Source organism: Hemibagrus wyckioides, linkage group LG18 (assembly GCF_019097595.1).
Source record: "Hemibagrus wyckioides isolate EC202008001 linkage group LG18, SWU_Hwy_1.0, whole genome shotgun sequence".
Taxonomy (NCBI): Eukaryota; Metazoa; Chordata; class Actinopteri; order Siluriformes; family Bagridae; genus Hemibagrus; species Hemibagrus wyckioides.
In genome coordinates, this window is record NC_080727.1 from 1,390,616 (window position 1) to 1,405,220 (window position 14,605).

At 43.1% G+C, this 14,605-nt stretch overlaps 1 protein-coding gene and 1 long non-coding RNA gene across 2 annotated transcripts in view; one reads left to right on the forward strand and one right to left on the reverse strand.

Annotated features, from left to right (window-relative positions):
* Positions 1-142: 142 nt before the first annotated feature.
* Positions 143-14,605, reverse strand: part of jak2a (Janus kinase 2a) — a 31,421-nt gene continuing 16,958 nt past the window's right edge. The window contains exons 2-24 of the mRNA XM_058415157.1: positions 12,857-13,067; positions 9,761-9,884; positions 8,690-8,807; positions 8,112-8,257; positions 7,616-7,907; positions 6,770-6,889; positions 6,383-6,540; positions 6,057-6,168; positions 5,779-5,965; positions 5,515-5,633; positions 5,065-5,199; positions 4,876-4,963; positions 4,636-4,763; positions 4,364-4,502; positions 3,979-4,130; positions 3,744-3,894; positions 3,470-3,603; positions 2,977-3,166; positions 2,683-2,807; positions 2,347-2,519; positions 2,142-2,259; positions 1,540-1,653; positions 143-1,301 (exon numbers count right to left, since the gene is read on the reverse strand). Coding sequence (XP_058271140.1) covers positions 1,194-1,301; positions 1,540-1,653; positions 2,142-2,259; positions 2,347-2,519; positions 2,683-2,807; positions 2,977-3,166; positions 3,470-3,603; positions 3,744-3,894; positions 3,979-4,130; positions 4,364-4,502; positions 4,636-4,763; positions 4,876-4,963; positions 5,065-5,199; positions 5,515-5,633; positions 5,779-5,965; positions 6,057-6,168; positions 6,383-6,540; positions 6,770-6,889; positions 7,616-7,907; positions 8,112-8,257; positions 8,690-8,807; positions 9,761-9,884; positions 12,857-13,055 — 3,330 coding nt within the window. The 5' untranslated portion in view covers positions 13,056-13,067 and the 3' untranslated portion in view covers positions 143-1,193. The remainder of the gene's footprint in view (positions 1,302-1,539; positions 1,654-2,141; positions 2,260-2,346; positions 2,520-2,682; positions 2,808-2,976; positions 3,167-3,469; positions 3,604-3,743; positions 3,895-3,978; positions 4,131-4,363; positions 4,503-4,635; positions 4,764-4,875; positions 4,964-5,064; positions 5,200-5,514; positions 5,634-5,778; positions 5,966-6,056; positions 6,169-6,382; positions 6,541-6,769; positions 6,890-7,615; positions 7,908-8,111; positions 8,258-8,689; positions 8,808-9,760; positions 9,885-12,856; positions 13,068-14,605) is intronic.
* On the forward strand, positions 9,727-14,169 carry LOC131368929 (uncharacterized). The gene is made up of 3 exons (XR_009207220.1): positions 9,727-9,950; positions 13,571-13,633; positions 13,938-14,169. It is a non-coding gene; the product is annotated as an uncharacterized LOC131368929 (long non-coding RNA).

Consider the following 14,605-nt stretch of genomic DNA (forward strand, 5'->3'; position numbering starts at 1 on the left):
ATTTGTGATTAATTAGATCATTGTAGGCAGGGGTTCTCTATTTCACAGCACAAACTCTCCAAAACGGACACCTCAGCTCTCTTTTTTTGTCCATTTCCTGGAAAAAGTATACACAAAGATTTAGCAAAACAAACACACTGTACACATTTATTATTTGGGTTTATTTCGACAGGACTGAAGGTTACACAAAATAACACCATGTAATACAAAATATAAAAGAGAAAGCGATTTCTGAACGTATAAAAATATATCAATAAAACACAACGCATAGCATTTATATTCACACAGCCGTGTAAAAAAACTACACACCCACTGCTTTATCAGAAGGTTTCAGTCCCAGAAGGAAAATGCAGTTTAGTCCTGTTTGTCTCGCTGTACTTTATGAGTGTGTGTGTTAGTATAAAACATAATCTGAGAATTTCACCACCATGTTATAAATTGTTTTACAAATTCAATTCATTATTTGCATTTTTTTCCATACAGAACCTCTGCAGAATCTTGATTCAGAATCGAGTGCTGATGTGTCCCTCATGAACGAGTCGACTCCTTCAGATGTTGGTTAGTATAGAGGAAATATTCAGATATGAGAAGAATGATCAAAAGACAAAACATAGAAAGAGTTGATTCTTTTTGGTGAACTGAGTCAAATCATTTGACTCACTGAAAAGAACCAGGATTCACATCAAAGAGAACGAGTTCATGTGTGTCTCATGTGACATGAGATGAAATCTTCTGGACACTTCTCAGACCGACACACACACTCTGCTTTCTTGTTATAGAGTGTAATTAAAATGGTGTAGTGTGAAGCTCAGATTTTTAAAAAGTATAAGAAAATTCTTCGAAGCTGCCATTAAAACTCCAGCAGATGAACACTGATGAAATAGTTTGTGATGAATGAAACCTCTAACACACACCCTGAGTATAAAGTATACACACTTTAACACTTGTAATGTTTAACATCTGTAATGTTTTACACCAAAACCCCACCTGTGTGCTGCCATAGCGACTGCTGAAGGTAACAGACACAATGCAAATATATGTGAGATGAAACAGGTGCAATGGAGTAAAGGCTTTATGCTAATAACACTCAAGTGCACTCAGCATTCCTTCCTTCCTCCCTCTCGCTCTCTCTCTCTCTCTCTCTCTCTGAGAGATGTTATCAGTGGCACTCTCTGGTGGATGATGAGGCAGGTTCATTCCTCTTTACTCTCTCTGATGGAGTCAACGGTACGACCGAGTGACCTAAACGGCGGCCTCTGACGTGGATCAGCTGCCCAGCATTCCTTCATCACACAGTGAACCTGAGGGAAAGTAGAGAGGAGAAAAGCTGAGTGATGGATGATGTGAGGAAGCAGAAGAGTTACAGGTGATCATTTTCTCTAGAGTTCCTTGTTATTATTATTATTATTATTATTATTAGAAACAGCAGCACTACTGTCAGAGCTGCTGATATAGAGAATTAATCAACACCTAGACACATTGACAATATAAATATCATGACTGTGCGCGTGTGTGTGTGTGTGTGTGTGTGTGTGTTACCTCAACAGGGCAGCCCTGAGGAGCAGGAAGTCTGTAGCTGTCTTTAAGCAGACTGATCAGGTGATAAACAATCATCTGTCCCTGTTTATCAACACCCATCCTCTCCATAAACACCTGACGAGAGAGAGAGATAAAGTGACAGAGACAGACAGATATATAGAGACAGATGGATACAGACAGACAGATATATAGAGAGAGACAGATACAGACAGACAGACAGATATATAGAGACAGACGGATACAGACAGACAGATATATAGAGAGAGACAGATACAGACAGACAGACAGATATATAGAGACAGACAGATACAGTCAGAGAAACAGTCAGATTGGGAGATCAACAAGAGTGGGATAGAGAACCACAGACAGGGAGAGAGAGAGAGATACTGAGAAAAGGTGGAGAGAGAGAGAGAAATAGACACATAGAGATGGACAAAGATAGAGAGACTGATAGATATTGAGAGTGAGAGAGAGATAAAGAGAGAGATGGAGAGAGAGACAGACAGACAGACAGACAGACAGAGAGAGAGAGAGAGATGGACAGAGATACAGAGAAAGATGGACAGATACTGAGTGTGAGAGAGAGGGAGAGAGAGACTTACAGCAGGAGGGCTGCAGTTCTTGTCACTGTAGGTGAACAGTTCATACAGAACGACTCCAAAACTCCAAACATCTGACGCCACTGAGAACTTACTCTCTATCAGAGACTCAGGAGCATACCTTCATCACACACACATTTTAAGGTTACACGTATATGTATGTGTATGTGTATATGTATTATTATGATTATTATTATTATTCCCTCACCAGAAGATGGGGCTCTCTCCAGGTTCCCTCACTGTGTAATAGTCTTTATCCTGAGGGAGAACTTTGGTCAGTCCGAAGTCTCCGATCTTCACACGCATTTCACTTTCCACCAGAATGTTCCGCGTGGCCAAGTCTCTGTGGATGTAACGCTTAGAACCAAGATAGTCCATCCCCTGTAGAACACAACCAATATCTGTCTGTGTATTACATGTACACAAACTAAATCCAGTTTTTACTTTCTGGTGTGTGTGCGTATGTATATGTGTGTGTGTGTTTGTGTGTGTGTGTGCATGAATATGTATCTGTTTGTGTGTGTGTGTGTGTGTGTGTGTATACTTTGCAGATCTGTGAAGCGTAATGTAGCAGTTTCTTGTGATCAAAGCGCTCTTTGTTTTTAGCGAGGTATTCCCTCAGACTGCCGAAGGGAAGGTACTCCATCACCAAGCGCAGGTTTTTACGACCTGAGAAAGGAGAAAGGACGAAGATTTAAGAAAAACATCTAACACAGATCCTCGATAACAACGTTCTCCACCAAAACGTCACGGTTAGTTTTTTACTCACAAGCTTCACACTGAGTGAGTTTCAGCTTTATGAGATAAATGTGTGTGTGTGTGTTTGTGTGAGCCTCACCTGCAGTGTAACACACTCCTTTGTATTTGACGATGTTCTCATGCTGTAGTGATTTGAGGATCTCAATTTCTCTCTCGAAGTCACGGAGGTGTTCGGCGGTGCTGTGCTGCAGCTTCTTCACCGCTACGACCTCACCGGTGTTATCCTGCAACGGGTCATAACGACACTTCTCCACACTGCCAAAATTCCCCTACACACACACACACACACACACACACACACACACACACACACACACACACACACACACAGAACATGAAACAGACATTTCAGCTCCAGCATGCTTCATTTGTAGATTTTCTGGGTCTGCATCAGCCAGTCAGATTGTGAGACATCTTTTCACTAACATCCATGTTTTGTTCTTTTGGCCAAATCCCGCACTAATCTGCCCAACCAATCAGCTTCAGTTTCAGAAACGCTGGACTTCAGGTTGACCAGCCTTTCTTCAGTCAGACTACATTACATTGGTGTAACTTGATTAACATGTTTTTACTTTTCCAAGCTGCTGCAGGAAGATCAGGTGTCGCGCCTCAAACTGAGTCGGCTCCTGGCTGTCAAATGTTCCAGAGAACCCAAACCCACGGTTCCTACCAGGGAGAACATCATTCTCTACCAACAGCTCGTAATCTGAGAGAGTGAAAAAGACAGAAAATCACGTGAAAATCATGTGAAATATAAGGAGACAAAGTAATTTATACAAATCACTGTTGTACAGAGTTGTGTAGGAATGTGTAGAGTTGTGTAGGGTTGTGTAAAGTTGTGTGTACCAGGGGTAAAGAGGCTGTTCAGATCTCGGATGACGGATCTAAATGATGGACGTTGGAACGGTTCGTAATCCATACAGCTGTTAATCAGAGTGGCCAGTTCTGTCCATTTGGGTGCAGTGAGCTGATGTCTGTCCTCATAGAACAACAGCTTCTGTAAGACACACACACACACACACACAGAGCATTAGCTATCTGTTGACTTAAACCATTAGGAACGTGTGTGTGTGTGTGTTACCTTGGAGGAGTCATAGGAGCTGAGTGGTTTCTCTCCTCCAGTGTAAATCTCCCACAGCGTGGTGCCGAAACTCCACTTGTCTGTGGCTAGGCTCAGGTTCCTGTGATCCTCCACACACTCTGGAGGAACCCAGGGGATGTGCTCAATCAGAACTACACACACGCACACACACACGCACACACACACGCACACACACACGCACACACACACGCACGCGCACACGCACGCGCACACGCACGCGCACACGCACGCGCACACGCACGCGCACACGCACACACAGAGGGACAAGGAAATGTAGCAGTAGGTGAAGACTAGGAAAAAACTACTGAGCTTTGATAAAGTATATAGAATGTAAATTGTGTGTGTGTGTGTGTGTGTGTCTCACTCTCTCTGGGCTGAACTGAGATGCTGATTCCTGGGTCACTCAGTTTGATGAAAGGTGGAGTGTGTGATTTTCTGTCTTCCTCTCTAGCAAGCAGAACGTTTTTAGCACACACGTTCCCATGGATCAGGTCCTTATCCTCCTGCAAAAATAACACACACACACACACACACACACACGTCATGACTAAACCACACTGTGTGCTGATGTGCAACTGACATTACAGCTCTCTCTTTCGCTCTCTCTCTCTCTCACACACACACTCTGTTACCCACCAGGTAATGCATGGCCCAGGCCAGCTGCTTGGCCACCTCCAGCTTCCAGGTTATGTTGATGGAGTTACGGTTCCTCCTCAGGTATATGTCCAGCGAGCCAAAGCGCACAAACTCCTGCACCATGATGTCTGATACACAACACACACACACACACACACACACACACACACATCACCACATGAAATTCAGAAGTTCAAATGTTGGTGAGTTTGAATTTTTACCAGCAATTTTTAAACTTACGCTCCTCTGTGCACACACAGATCCCGTAATTCAGCAGCAAGTGCTTATGGGAAATCTGACTCATCATACTGGCTGCTTCGAAGAAGGACTGAGGGGGGCGGGGCAGAGAGAGACAGGCAGAGAGAAATTTACTATCTATTATACACACACACTACTCAGATCTCATGATATTTGAATTTCCCATGATACCTCAGTGTAATTGTGGTGGCTTTTGTCCAGCACCTTCATCACCACGTCCATCTCATGCACCTCCCCATAATCTCCCAGCTCCCTCCTGACTCCACGGAACACCTGCGTGAACGTCCCCTGTCCTAAACTTTCCATCTGATAACACACACACACATACACACACCAAAACCCAAAGATGTTTGTGGTTAAAGTTCCAACACTAATCCTATTACTGATGTTGCAGGAAGTTCCTCATTTCCTCCCAGTTCCTCAGAACTGAAGTCTAAAGTCTGAGAACTGATGTTCTGATGTTCATGGGCTAAAATTCCAGCTTAAGTTTCCTGGAATAGTCTCTTGACTAATGGTGAGTGTTCTAACGATTCTGCGTACAGTTACTGGACTAATGTTCCTGGGCTGAAGTTCCAGTACTAATGGTCCTGTTAAAAGAAAGGTCCAGACTAAAGTTCTTACCATTTGCAGGTCCTCTCTGTGGATTTTGTGGAAGACCATTTGAGTATGTTTGAGGGGAGAAGGAGAGAATGGAACATCTGAAACCTGATCACTCCTGCTGATTAACAAGTTTGTCTTCTCTACAGAGAGACAGAGAAAGGCAGAGAGAGAGGGAGAGAGAAACCAATTGAATTTTGTTTTTATGTAGCAGTCTCTGTAACCTGCCCTGTACATCTCTCAATAATCCAGCAACACACATTCAGTGACCTATATGTGACCTCTGACCTTTGTTCCTAGGAGGGCAGGACTTGGTGAACTGGAAGATGTGACCCTCAGAGCGCAGCGCCTCCTTCTGGTAGCGGTGAAGAAGCTCACTCAGACTGCTAAACACACACTTGGCTCCACTCAGTACAAACTCCCCTGCTGCACTGCGCACGATCTGACAGTGCTTATACTCAAACATACCATCATACTGCACACACACACACACACACTCATCAGGCCTATGTTTAATCTGTGATTACACCACAGAGGACAGGAAGTAGTTTATAGGACACACTCACCCCAACCACGAAGGACAGGAAGTACTTGTCGTAGTCTTTAGGACTGCAGCGCAGGATGTACATGCCTTTAGCGTTGTTACAGCGGCGGAGACGATTAATGGCAAAATCCATCCTAAAGCCAGAGCCGTACAGTCAGCTGTGTGTGTGTGTGTGTGTGTGTGTGTGTGTGGACATCGTCTTTGATCCTTACAGATCACCACTGTTTTAAAGTAAGCATTACAGCTGTATTGATATTATATAAAATAAGACATCCTGGGGGATTAGGACAAAACCACACTAAGTAGTGCACACTACAGTGGTACAGGAGTACAGTACAGGGTACTCACGAGACGGGGCCGTGGCAGTTACACTGAATGGCCTCCAGCAGTCTAGGGGGAGCCACTTCTTTGCACAGGTAATGATGAGCATCCGTGGTGAGTCTGTAGTAACCATCGATCAGGGAGACAAAGGACAATGCCTCGGACAGAGAGGAGAACTCCAACTCCTGAAACGAGTGAGAGAGAGGGAGTGAGAGGGGGGGGGGAGTGAGAGAGAGAGGGAGTGGCGAGAAGAGAAATCGAAAGAGAAAGAGAGATTTGAAAATGATAAGGAACTACAGGAACAGTTTACATTAATGATCAAAAATCCATCTTACTAAGTTGTAAGGGACACTAACAAGGTGTGTGTGTGTGTGTGTGTGTGTGTGTGTGTGTGTGTGTGTGTGTGAGAGATACCAGTGTCTGGCCGTCCTGTCTGTTGATGGTGACGATGCGACTCTCGACAGAACCGTCTTTGCTTGCCTGCTTAATGCTGATATCAATAACATCAGGGAAATCACAGTACACCTGCAGCTCCTAGAGAGAGAGAAAGACAGAGAGGTGTACAGACACAGGCAGACAGCAAAACAGTCAGAATAGCAGAGAGACAGACAGAACAATCCACAAAGAGTACGTGAGAAGTTTATGATAGACATAAATTACAATGACATTCTATCCATCTCTCTAACTACCTGTCTGTCTGCCTATCCATCTTTCTGTCTTTATGTCTGCTTTGCTATCTGTCTGTTGTCTCTCTCTATCAATCTGTTGTTTTTCTGTTTTCCTGCTTCGCTGTGTAAATCTCTCCGCTCTTTAACGAGACTCTTCTCAGGATTATGGGGTGTGTGGAAGACAGGTTACTGAAGTTTTTACTGTTATGGCGTTGTGTATTTCCTCATCACACACTCCTACAGTGTTAATAAAGTCTTCTCTAAAAACATCAAAGGCTAAACTTGGGACTAAAGTTCCAGGACTAAAGTAAAGTTCCTGGACTAGTGTTTCTGGAATAAAGTTCCTGGACTAATGTAAAGTCCCTGGACTAAGGTTCTTGGACTAAATTCCAGTATTAAAGTTCCTGTACTAATGTTTCTGGAATAAATTTCCAGGACTAAAATAAAGTTCCTGGAATAGTATTTCTTGAGTAAAGTTCCTGGACTAAAGTGAAGTTCCTGGACTTCCTCGACTTATGTAAGCGTTGTCATACCCTCTGCCTTCAGCCAATCAGAGCTAATAGAACTTGCTGTACATTAGGATGTTTTCTACCTGTCCATCTCCAGCATCCTTCCCCTTGGTCCACTGGATGCCATGGTTGCCGCTGACGACAATGGTTACCATGCCAACAATGGGCTGTGAGACGAGGAAGCGTTCGGTGTAGAACCCCGGCTGCAGAACCTCTAAACTGGCCACATACTTCAGCATGAGCTCGCTGACCGGAACTCTGCAGCGGTGGAGACGCTCCACAAACCGCCGGAACCGATAACGGATCCGCTTCCTCGTCACAATGTGGTACTGTTGGATATGAGTGCGGATGGACTTGGGCAGGAAATTCTTATAGCTGTGTGTGTGTGTGAAAGAGAAAGAGAAAGAGAGAGAGAGAGAGAGAGAGAGAGAGAGAGAGAGAATACCAGATTATTAGAATACAGGTGTGATTCCTGTGTGTTTTTTCTTAACTATCAGCTTTACTCAAAGGAAAAGTGGCCTTTATGATCCTGTGACCTTTTGACCCTGTTTGTAAAGGTGAAGTGGGTGGAGCTTTCACCTGCTGTCATGGTAAATTTCGATGGGCGTGCACCCTTTCTCTTTAGCGATTCTCATCATGTCCAGCACGGCCAGGCCGAGACATTCCTCCTGAGCATCATGGGTAACGGGGATACTCACAGAGCCGTCCACAAAATCACTCCTCCACTGAGAGAGAGAGAGAGAGAGAGAGAGAGAGAGAGAGACAGACAGACAGAGAGAGAGAGATAGAGAGTGGGGGAGAGATAGAGAACGGGGGAGAGATAGAGAGAGAGAGCAGGAGAGAGAGAGAGGAAACTCTAGAATTACTGGAAAGCAACACACATACACACACATGCTACTTCCTCATTATACAGAACAATGAAAATAGGAAGGGGAAGAAAGTGGAAAGTCTAAAATACTTAGGAACTTACTGCACAACACACACACACACACACACACACTCACCCTCCTCCCCTCCTGTATTTCCACTTCCCTTGTTCTGGGACACACCCTTTAACCATACAGGATGGCAGAAAAACACACACACACACACACACAAACACACTCTATCCACAAAAAAAAGGTGTAATCTCAGGTCAGTGAGACAGGTGATGTTACCTGGGCGAACAGGTATGCCGTGGTGACATCATCAAACACTGGAGTCTCGCAGCTCTTGGTGATGCCGTAGCGATGGGCGTGGCTCGATCCTCTACCGTACCACCCGGGGAAATAAAACCTGGGCAGGTATTTAGGAAGACGATAAAGTATCAGCTGAAAGCAACAACATCTTACATTACATTAAACCTTTCTAGTCATTTTTACTCGTTTCTTTAAAAGTAAAAGCACACAAATGGTTAAAATGATCCGGCAGTTTAAAGCGTGATGTCTAGAAATGATCTTATAGGTGGATTTATTTAAAGATCATTTGCTGAGATGTCGTTTGTTTGTGTGCAGTCTCCAACGCTACATTAGCATTTTGCGGTGTTCAGTATAATTACCTGTTAATAAAGTCAGGAGAATGTTGTAATATTACGCTCAGGACTGTAAGTAACCATAACGAGTTAGCTTTAATTGAGTGCAGTACGTGAACAGCGGGGGAGATTAGTGAAGTCACCCTGATGAACACCTCATTATCAGACACCGCTGGTTATTAGGCTTCATTTCGGATACAGAACAGACTGCAAGGAAGCACGAGATACACACACTTCATAAAATTGTGTGGGTGATGGGTTATAAACAGGTGATAGACACGGGGGGGGGGGTTTCCTCCTCAACCCTGAGCCAAGAAGACTACACACACACACACACACACACACACACACACAAGCTCACATGTTCATTCCCTTTGAACTTTGGTTTTAAATCACATCAGCAAAGTGCAAAACAGTCAAGTATCAGGTTTGGTTTCTCTGTCTCTTGCTCATACACACACACACACACACACAGAGTAGTAGTGTCAATTTGGTGCGTATGTTTAACCTTTTTGTCTCTTCTTACAGGTTTCTGTATAGTGTGTGTGTGAGACATGTCAAACATGTCAGCAAACATAAATACAGAACTTAAAGATTGATTAAAAAAAAGGAAATTAGAGAAATCAGAAATAGACAGGCAGACAGACAGGTAGACAGGCAGGCAGGCAGGAAGGCAGACAAACAGACAGGCAGGCAGTGTGTGTGTATGTGTGTGTACCTTATTCTGAACAGGAGCTTCTCATTACTGAACTCGTCCACTTTGAAGATGTGATTAGGCGGATACCACATGCGGTCACTCTCTCTCATCAGGGCGAACAGACTCAGGTACATGGGACTGACACCTGTGGGTGGAGCCAGAGAAGAAGATAGTAGAACCGTTGCTGTGACTGAAGAACACCTGTACAGATGTGAGTCAGCTGCCGGTCTCCCAGCAACCGATTTCTTTATTTCTCTGATGAACAGATTTCTTTTTACATTTTTACTTTAGGGTGCTTAGATTATTAGAGCACATGTGGTTCACACACACTGTAAAGCTTGTTTGTCAGCTAGTAGAGGGTTAAAGATAAGTCGTGTGCTCTGCTGCGGACATGTAAACAGGAAGTGGTAACAGTTGGGACAGGAAATGATGGTACAGTGTTTTGATGTCTCAAACTATTCACACACTCTCTCTCTCGCTGTCTCTCTCTCGCTCTCTCACACACACCGTTTTTTTTTTTTGACCCAATAAGACACTGTGTGTGTGTGTTCATGCGTATTGTGTGTGTGTGTGTGTTCATGCGTATTGTGTGTGTGTGTGTGTTCATGCGTATTGTGTGTGTGTGTGTGTGTTCATGCGTATTGTGTGTGTGTGTGTGTGTTCATGCGTATTGTGTGTGTGTGTGTGTTCATGCGTATTGTGTGTGTGTGTGTGTTCATGCGTATTGTGTGTGTGTGTGTGTTCATGCGTATTGTGTGTGTGTGTGTGTTCATGCGTATTGTGTGTGTGTGTGTGTTCATGCGTATTGTGTGTGTGTGTGTGTGTTCATGCGTATTGTGTGTGTGTGTGTGTGTGTGTGTGTTCATGCGTATTGTGTGTGTGTGTGTGTGTGTGTGTGTTCATGCGTATTGTGTGTGTGTGTGTGTGTGTGTGTTCATGCGTATTGTGTGTGTGTGTGTGTGTTCATGCGTATTGTGTGTGTGTGTGTGTGTTCATGCGTATTGTGTGTGTGTGTGTGTGTTCATGCGTATTGTGTGTGTGTGTGTGTGTGTGTGTGTGTGTGTTCATGCGTATTGTGTGTGTGTGTGTTCATGCGTATTGTGTGTGTGTGTGTGTTCATGCGTATTGTGTGTGTGTGTGTGTGTGTGTGTGTTCATGCGTATTGTGTGTGTGTGTGTGTGTTCATGCGTATTGTGTGTGTGTGTGTGTTCATGCGTATTGTGTGTGTGTGTGTGTGTGTGTGTGTTCATGCGTATTGTGTGTGTGTGTATATATGTGTTGTTAGGACTGTTTATGAGTATGTGTTACATAGACTGTATGTGTGTGTGATGGATGGATGATCACAAACCATCAAGTAAAGCTGAGCTGTTTGCTTTTTTGCAAAAAGAGTAGTATAAAGTTCCCCAACAGCAGTGTGAGAAACTGGTGGAGATCATGGAGCCAAAACCCATGCAGATCGGGGTTATTCCACCAAATACTGATCTCTTAATGTTATTTACACAAAGCATTAACACAATCTGTTTACAAATGATTTGCATTTTGTTTTATTTGAGTTATTAAAGCTCTATAATACTGCATGATCTTGGCTTATTTTGATGTGATGTCATTTCCTTTAAATATACACTCTAAATAACAATAGTTATATTTTGAATTTAGGAGAAATATTGTCAGCAGTTCACAAAAAATGAGACAAAACTCTTCATCTCACCAATACATGAACCTTTTTTTAAAGAGCTGTATATATGTGTGTGTGTGTGTGTGTGTGTGTGTGTGTGTGTGTGTGAGAGAGAGAGAGAGAGAGAGTGAGAGTGAGAGAGAGATTATATGTGATTTGTGAAAATTCTGCACTGATTTTTGATGACAGTGCATGAGTGTGAGAACTGCATATGATTTGTGAGGACTTTGTGTGGTGTGTTTGTGAGAGAGAGAGAGAGAGAGAGAGAAAGAAATTAAGAAAGAAAGAAAGAGATTTGTGAGGACTGTGTGTGTGTGTGTGTTCTATTTTGAGGACTCCCTCTGTGTGTGTGTGTGTGTGTGTATGTGTATTTTGAGGACTCCCTCTGTGTGTGTGTATGTTGAGGACTCTGTGTGTGTGTGTGTATGGGTTTTGTGAGGACCACATGTGTGTTTCTGAGGACTCTGAGGACGTGTGTGTTTCTGTGTATATGCCTCATTGTGTGTGTGTGTGTGTGTGTGTGTGTGCTGAGGACTCTCTATCTCTCTGTATGGTGTGTGTGTGTGTATGGTGCTGTGAGGACAACTGCATGTATGTTTCTGAGGACTCTGTGTACATGCCTCTTTGTGTGTTTGTGTGTGTGGTCTGTCTGTGTGTGTGTGTGTGTGTGTATGTGTGTGTATGTGTGTGTGTGTGTGTTTAAAACCCACTAGCTCTTACACTTTAAACCCCATGTTGATCACAACCCTACACAGGAACTTCACTGAGAAAATGAAACTGATGTAAAAACTCAGACACGACAAACAGCAGCAGCTGAGAGCGGAGTGAATAACCCTACTGTATCATCACTTCCCTCAGTCACATTCATAGCTTCATTCTTTTCTAATTCAATTCTTTAACATTATTATATTGAAAAACAAGAAAACCTATTAAACTTCTCAATCAAAACCACTGAGCCTAACAGCCACGCCTCCACCTGCCTCCTGGTAAAAATGACCTCATGAGATCAGCTGAGGTCCCGACACTGGTGATTCGCAGAACCAGTGTGGTTGAGCAGGATCCGGTGAGCTCAGACTTCTGAAGTAAGAATTGGGACACTTCTGGGTTCTCTCTGGTTCTTGTGCATTCAGACAACATTTACAGTGAACTGTGACTTGACGAGAATCACCATTTATAACGTTAGAAAGATTTTTACCTCCAGAGGAAAACCTGGATGAATCTGACTAAATGAGAAAAAACCCAAAGAGTCAGCTCCTGTAGTAACCTGAATTAGAAGACAACTCTCTGAAAGTGTTTAAAGTCACACCTTTGACTTGAAAGTTCTATTCTGACTAAGTATGATGATATGCGGTTTGGGACGTAGCCCGCAGCTCTGCCTGTAATTGGGTGGTGTTCGGGTGAAGACAGTCGCATCCCACCCACACACTCGCACACACGCTCACCGCACTCTCTGGCAGCCTTGATGCACAGCTCCTCTGCGATGTAATCTCCAGGGGTGTAACTGAGCGTGCTGCTCGTGCTCTGGCTGCAGTAGTATAGATGAACCTGCAGGGTGGCGCCACAGCCCGGTTTGAGCGGATCGGGACACGGGGTGTTGGTGTGCGTCGAGCTCTCCATGGCTAAAAACGTACTCCAGGCCATGTGTGTCCAGACCTTCAAGATAAAATCACAGGTTAATCCTGATCGCGCGGAAACGCACACAATTTATATTGTTCATTACTTATTGCACTACCTCTACCTGTCATCTGCTGCTATAGTTATATTTATGTTTATTTCTATTTGCACTACCTCAACCACTGCTGTTGTATTTTTGCACAATATTTTTACATAATTTCATTTTATCTCATTTTATTTCACTTACATTCCATTACACATGTTCTTTACTTTTCTTTTCTTTTCTGTGTCTTCTTTTTTTGCACTGAATTGTCTATGTTCTGTTTGCACCTAGCTGCACACTGTGCACTTTACGTGACTAAGACAAACTTCTGTCCTAGCTCTGTGGTTTTTTTTTGCGTTTAAACTTTATGTTGTATGTTTCTGTAGCACCAGGTCCTGGAGAAACGATGTTTTATTTCACTATGTACTGCGTCAGATATATGTGAGGACTGGACAACACAATGGAATAATAATATCATGACCTTTTCTGAGATATCTAGGATTATACACCAGAACAAGAACCCTGGCTTCTTCAGTCTGAAGGATCTACAAAGCTTTTGTAGGTAATGATGCAGAAGGAAAACTTTGAGCAGAATAAAACAAATTACAGAAACTTTTAGTGTCATGAAAAATACAGTGACGCTGTTAGGTTAGGTTTAGAGAATCTGAAGGTTTTCATTTAAATGAAGTTCTCATTTTAGATAGAAACAAACATCTGAGGATTTAATGATAATACAACAACAACAACAACAACAACAACATGACATGGATGATACAGATATTTTAACATGCATAGAATTAAAACATTTGAATTTTTTAATATTAACCATGACAAGCTGACTTCTCATTCATTATTATTTTTTTCAGCATTATTATCATCCCAGATTTTTAACAGGTGAGTAGATGACATCATTTTATTCTACAGAGTATATTTATTTATTTATTGTATATTAGTTTTGAATATGATTAATTTAAGTTGATTAAAAATGAGAGAAATAAAACAGCGCCCACGTTACCCACTTCACCGTGTTCCGACTCTGAGAGGAGCGATAGTGCTGTTTAGAAATGATAAAATCACTCAGATTCACCTCTTGGAAATGTGTGAAGAACACCACACACACACACACACACACACACACACACACACACACTCTTATCTTGTGACTAAACAGAACACAATGTTTATCTGATAAAGAAAATCTCTGACAAAAACACTTTCACCAACAAACGACAACACAACAGTGTGTTCACCACTTTCAACTTCTCACTGATGTGTCTCACTGTGTGTGTGGAGTGTGTGTGGAGTGTGTACAGTGTGTGGAGGCTGTGGGGTGTGTGGAGTGTGTGTACAGTGTGTTGAGTGTGTGGGGTGTGTGTACAATGTGTGGAGTGTGTGTGGAGTGTGTGGGCTGTGTGTACAGTGTGTTGAGTGTGTGGGGTGTGTGTACAGTGTGTTGAGTGTGTGTTCTGCATGTGTACAGTGTGTGGGGTGTGTGTACAGTGTGTTGAGTGTGTGTGGAGTGTGTGGGGTGTGT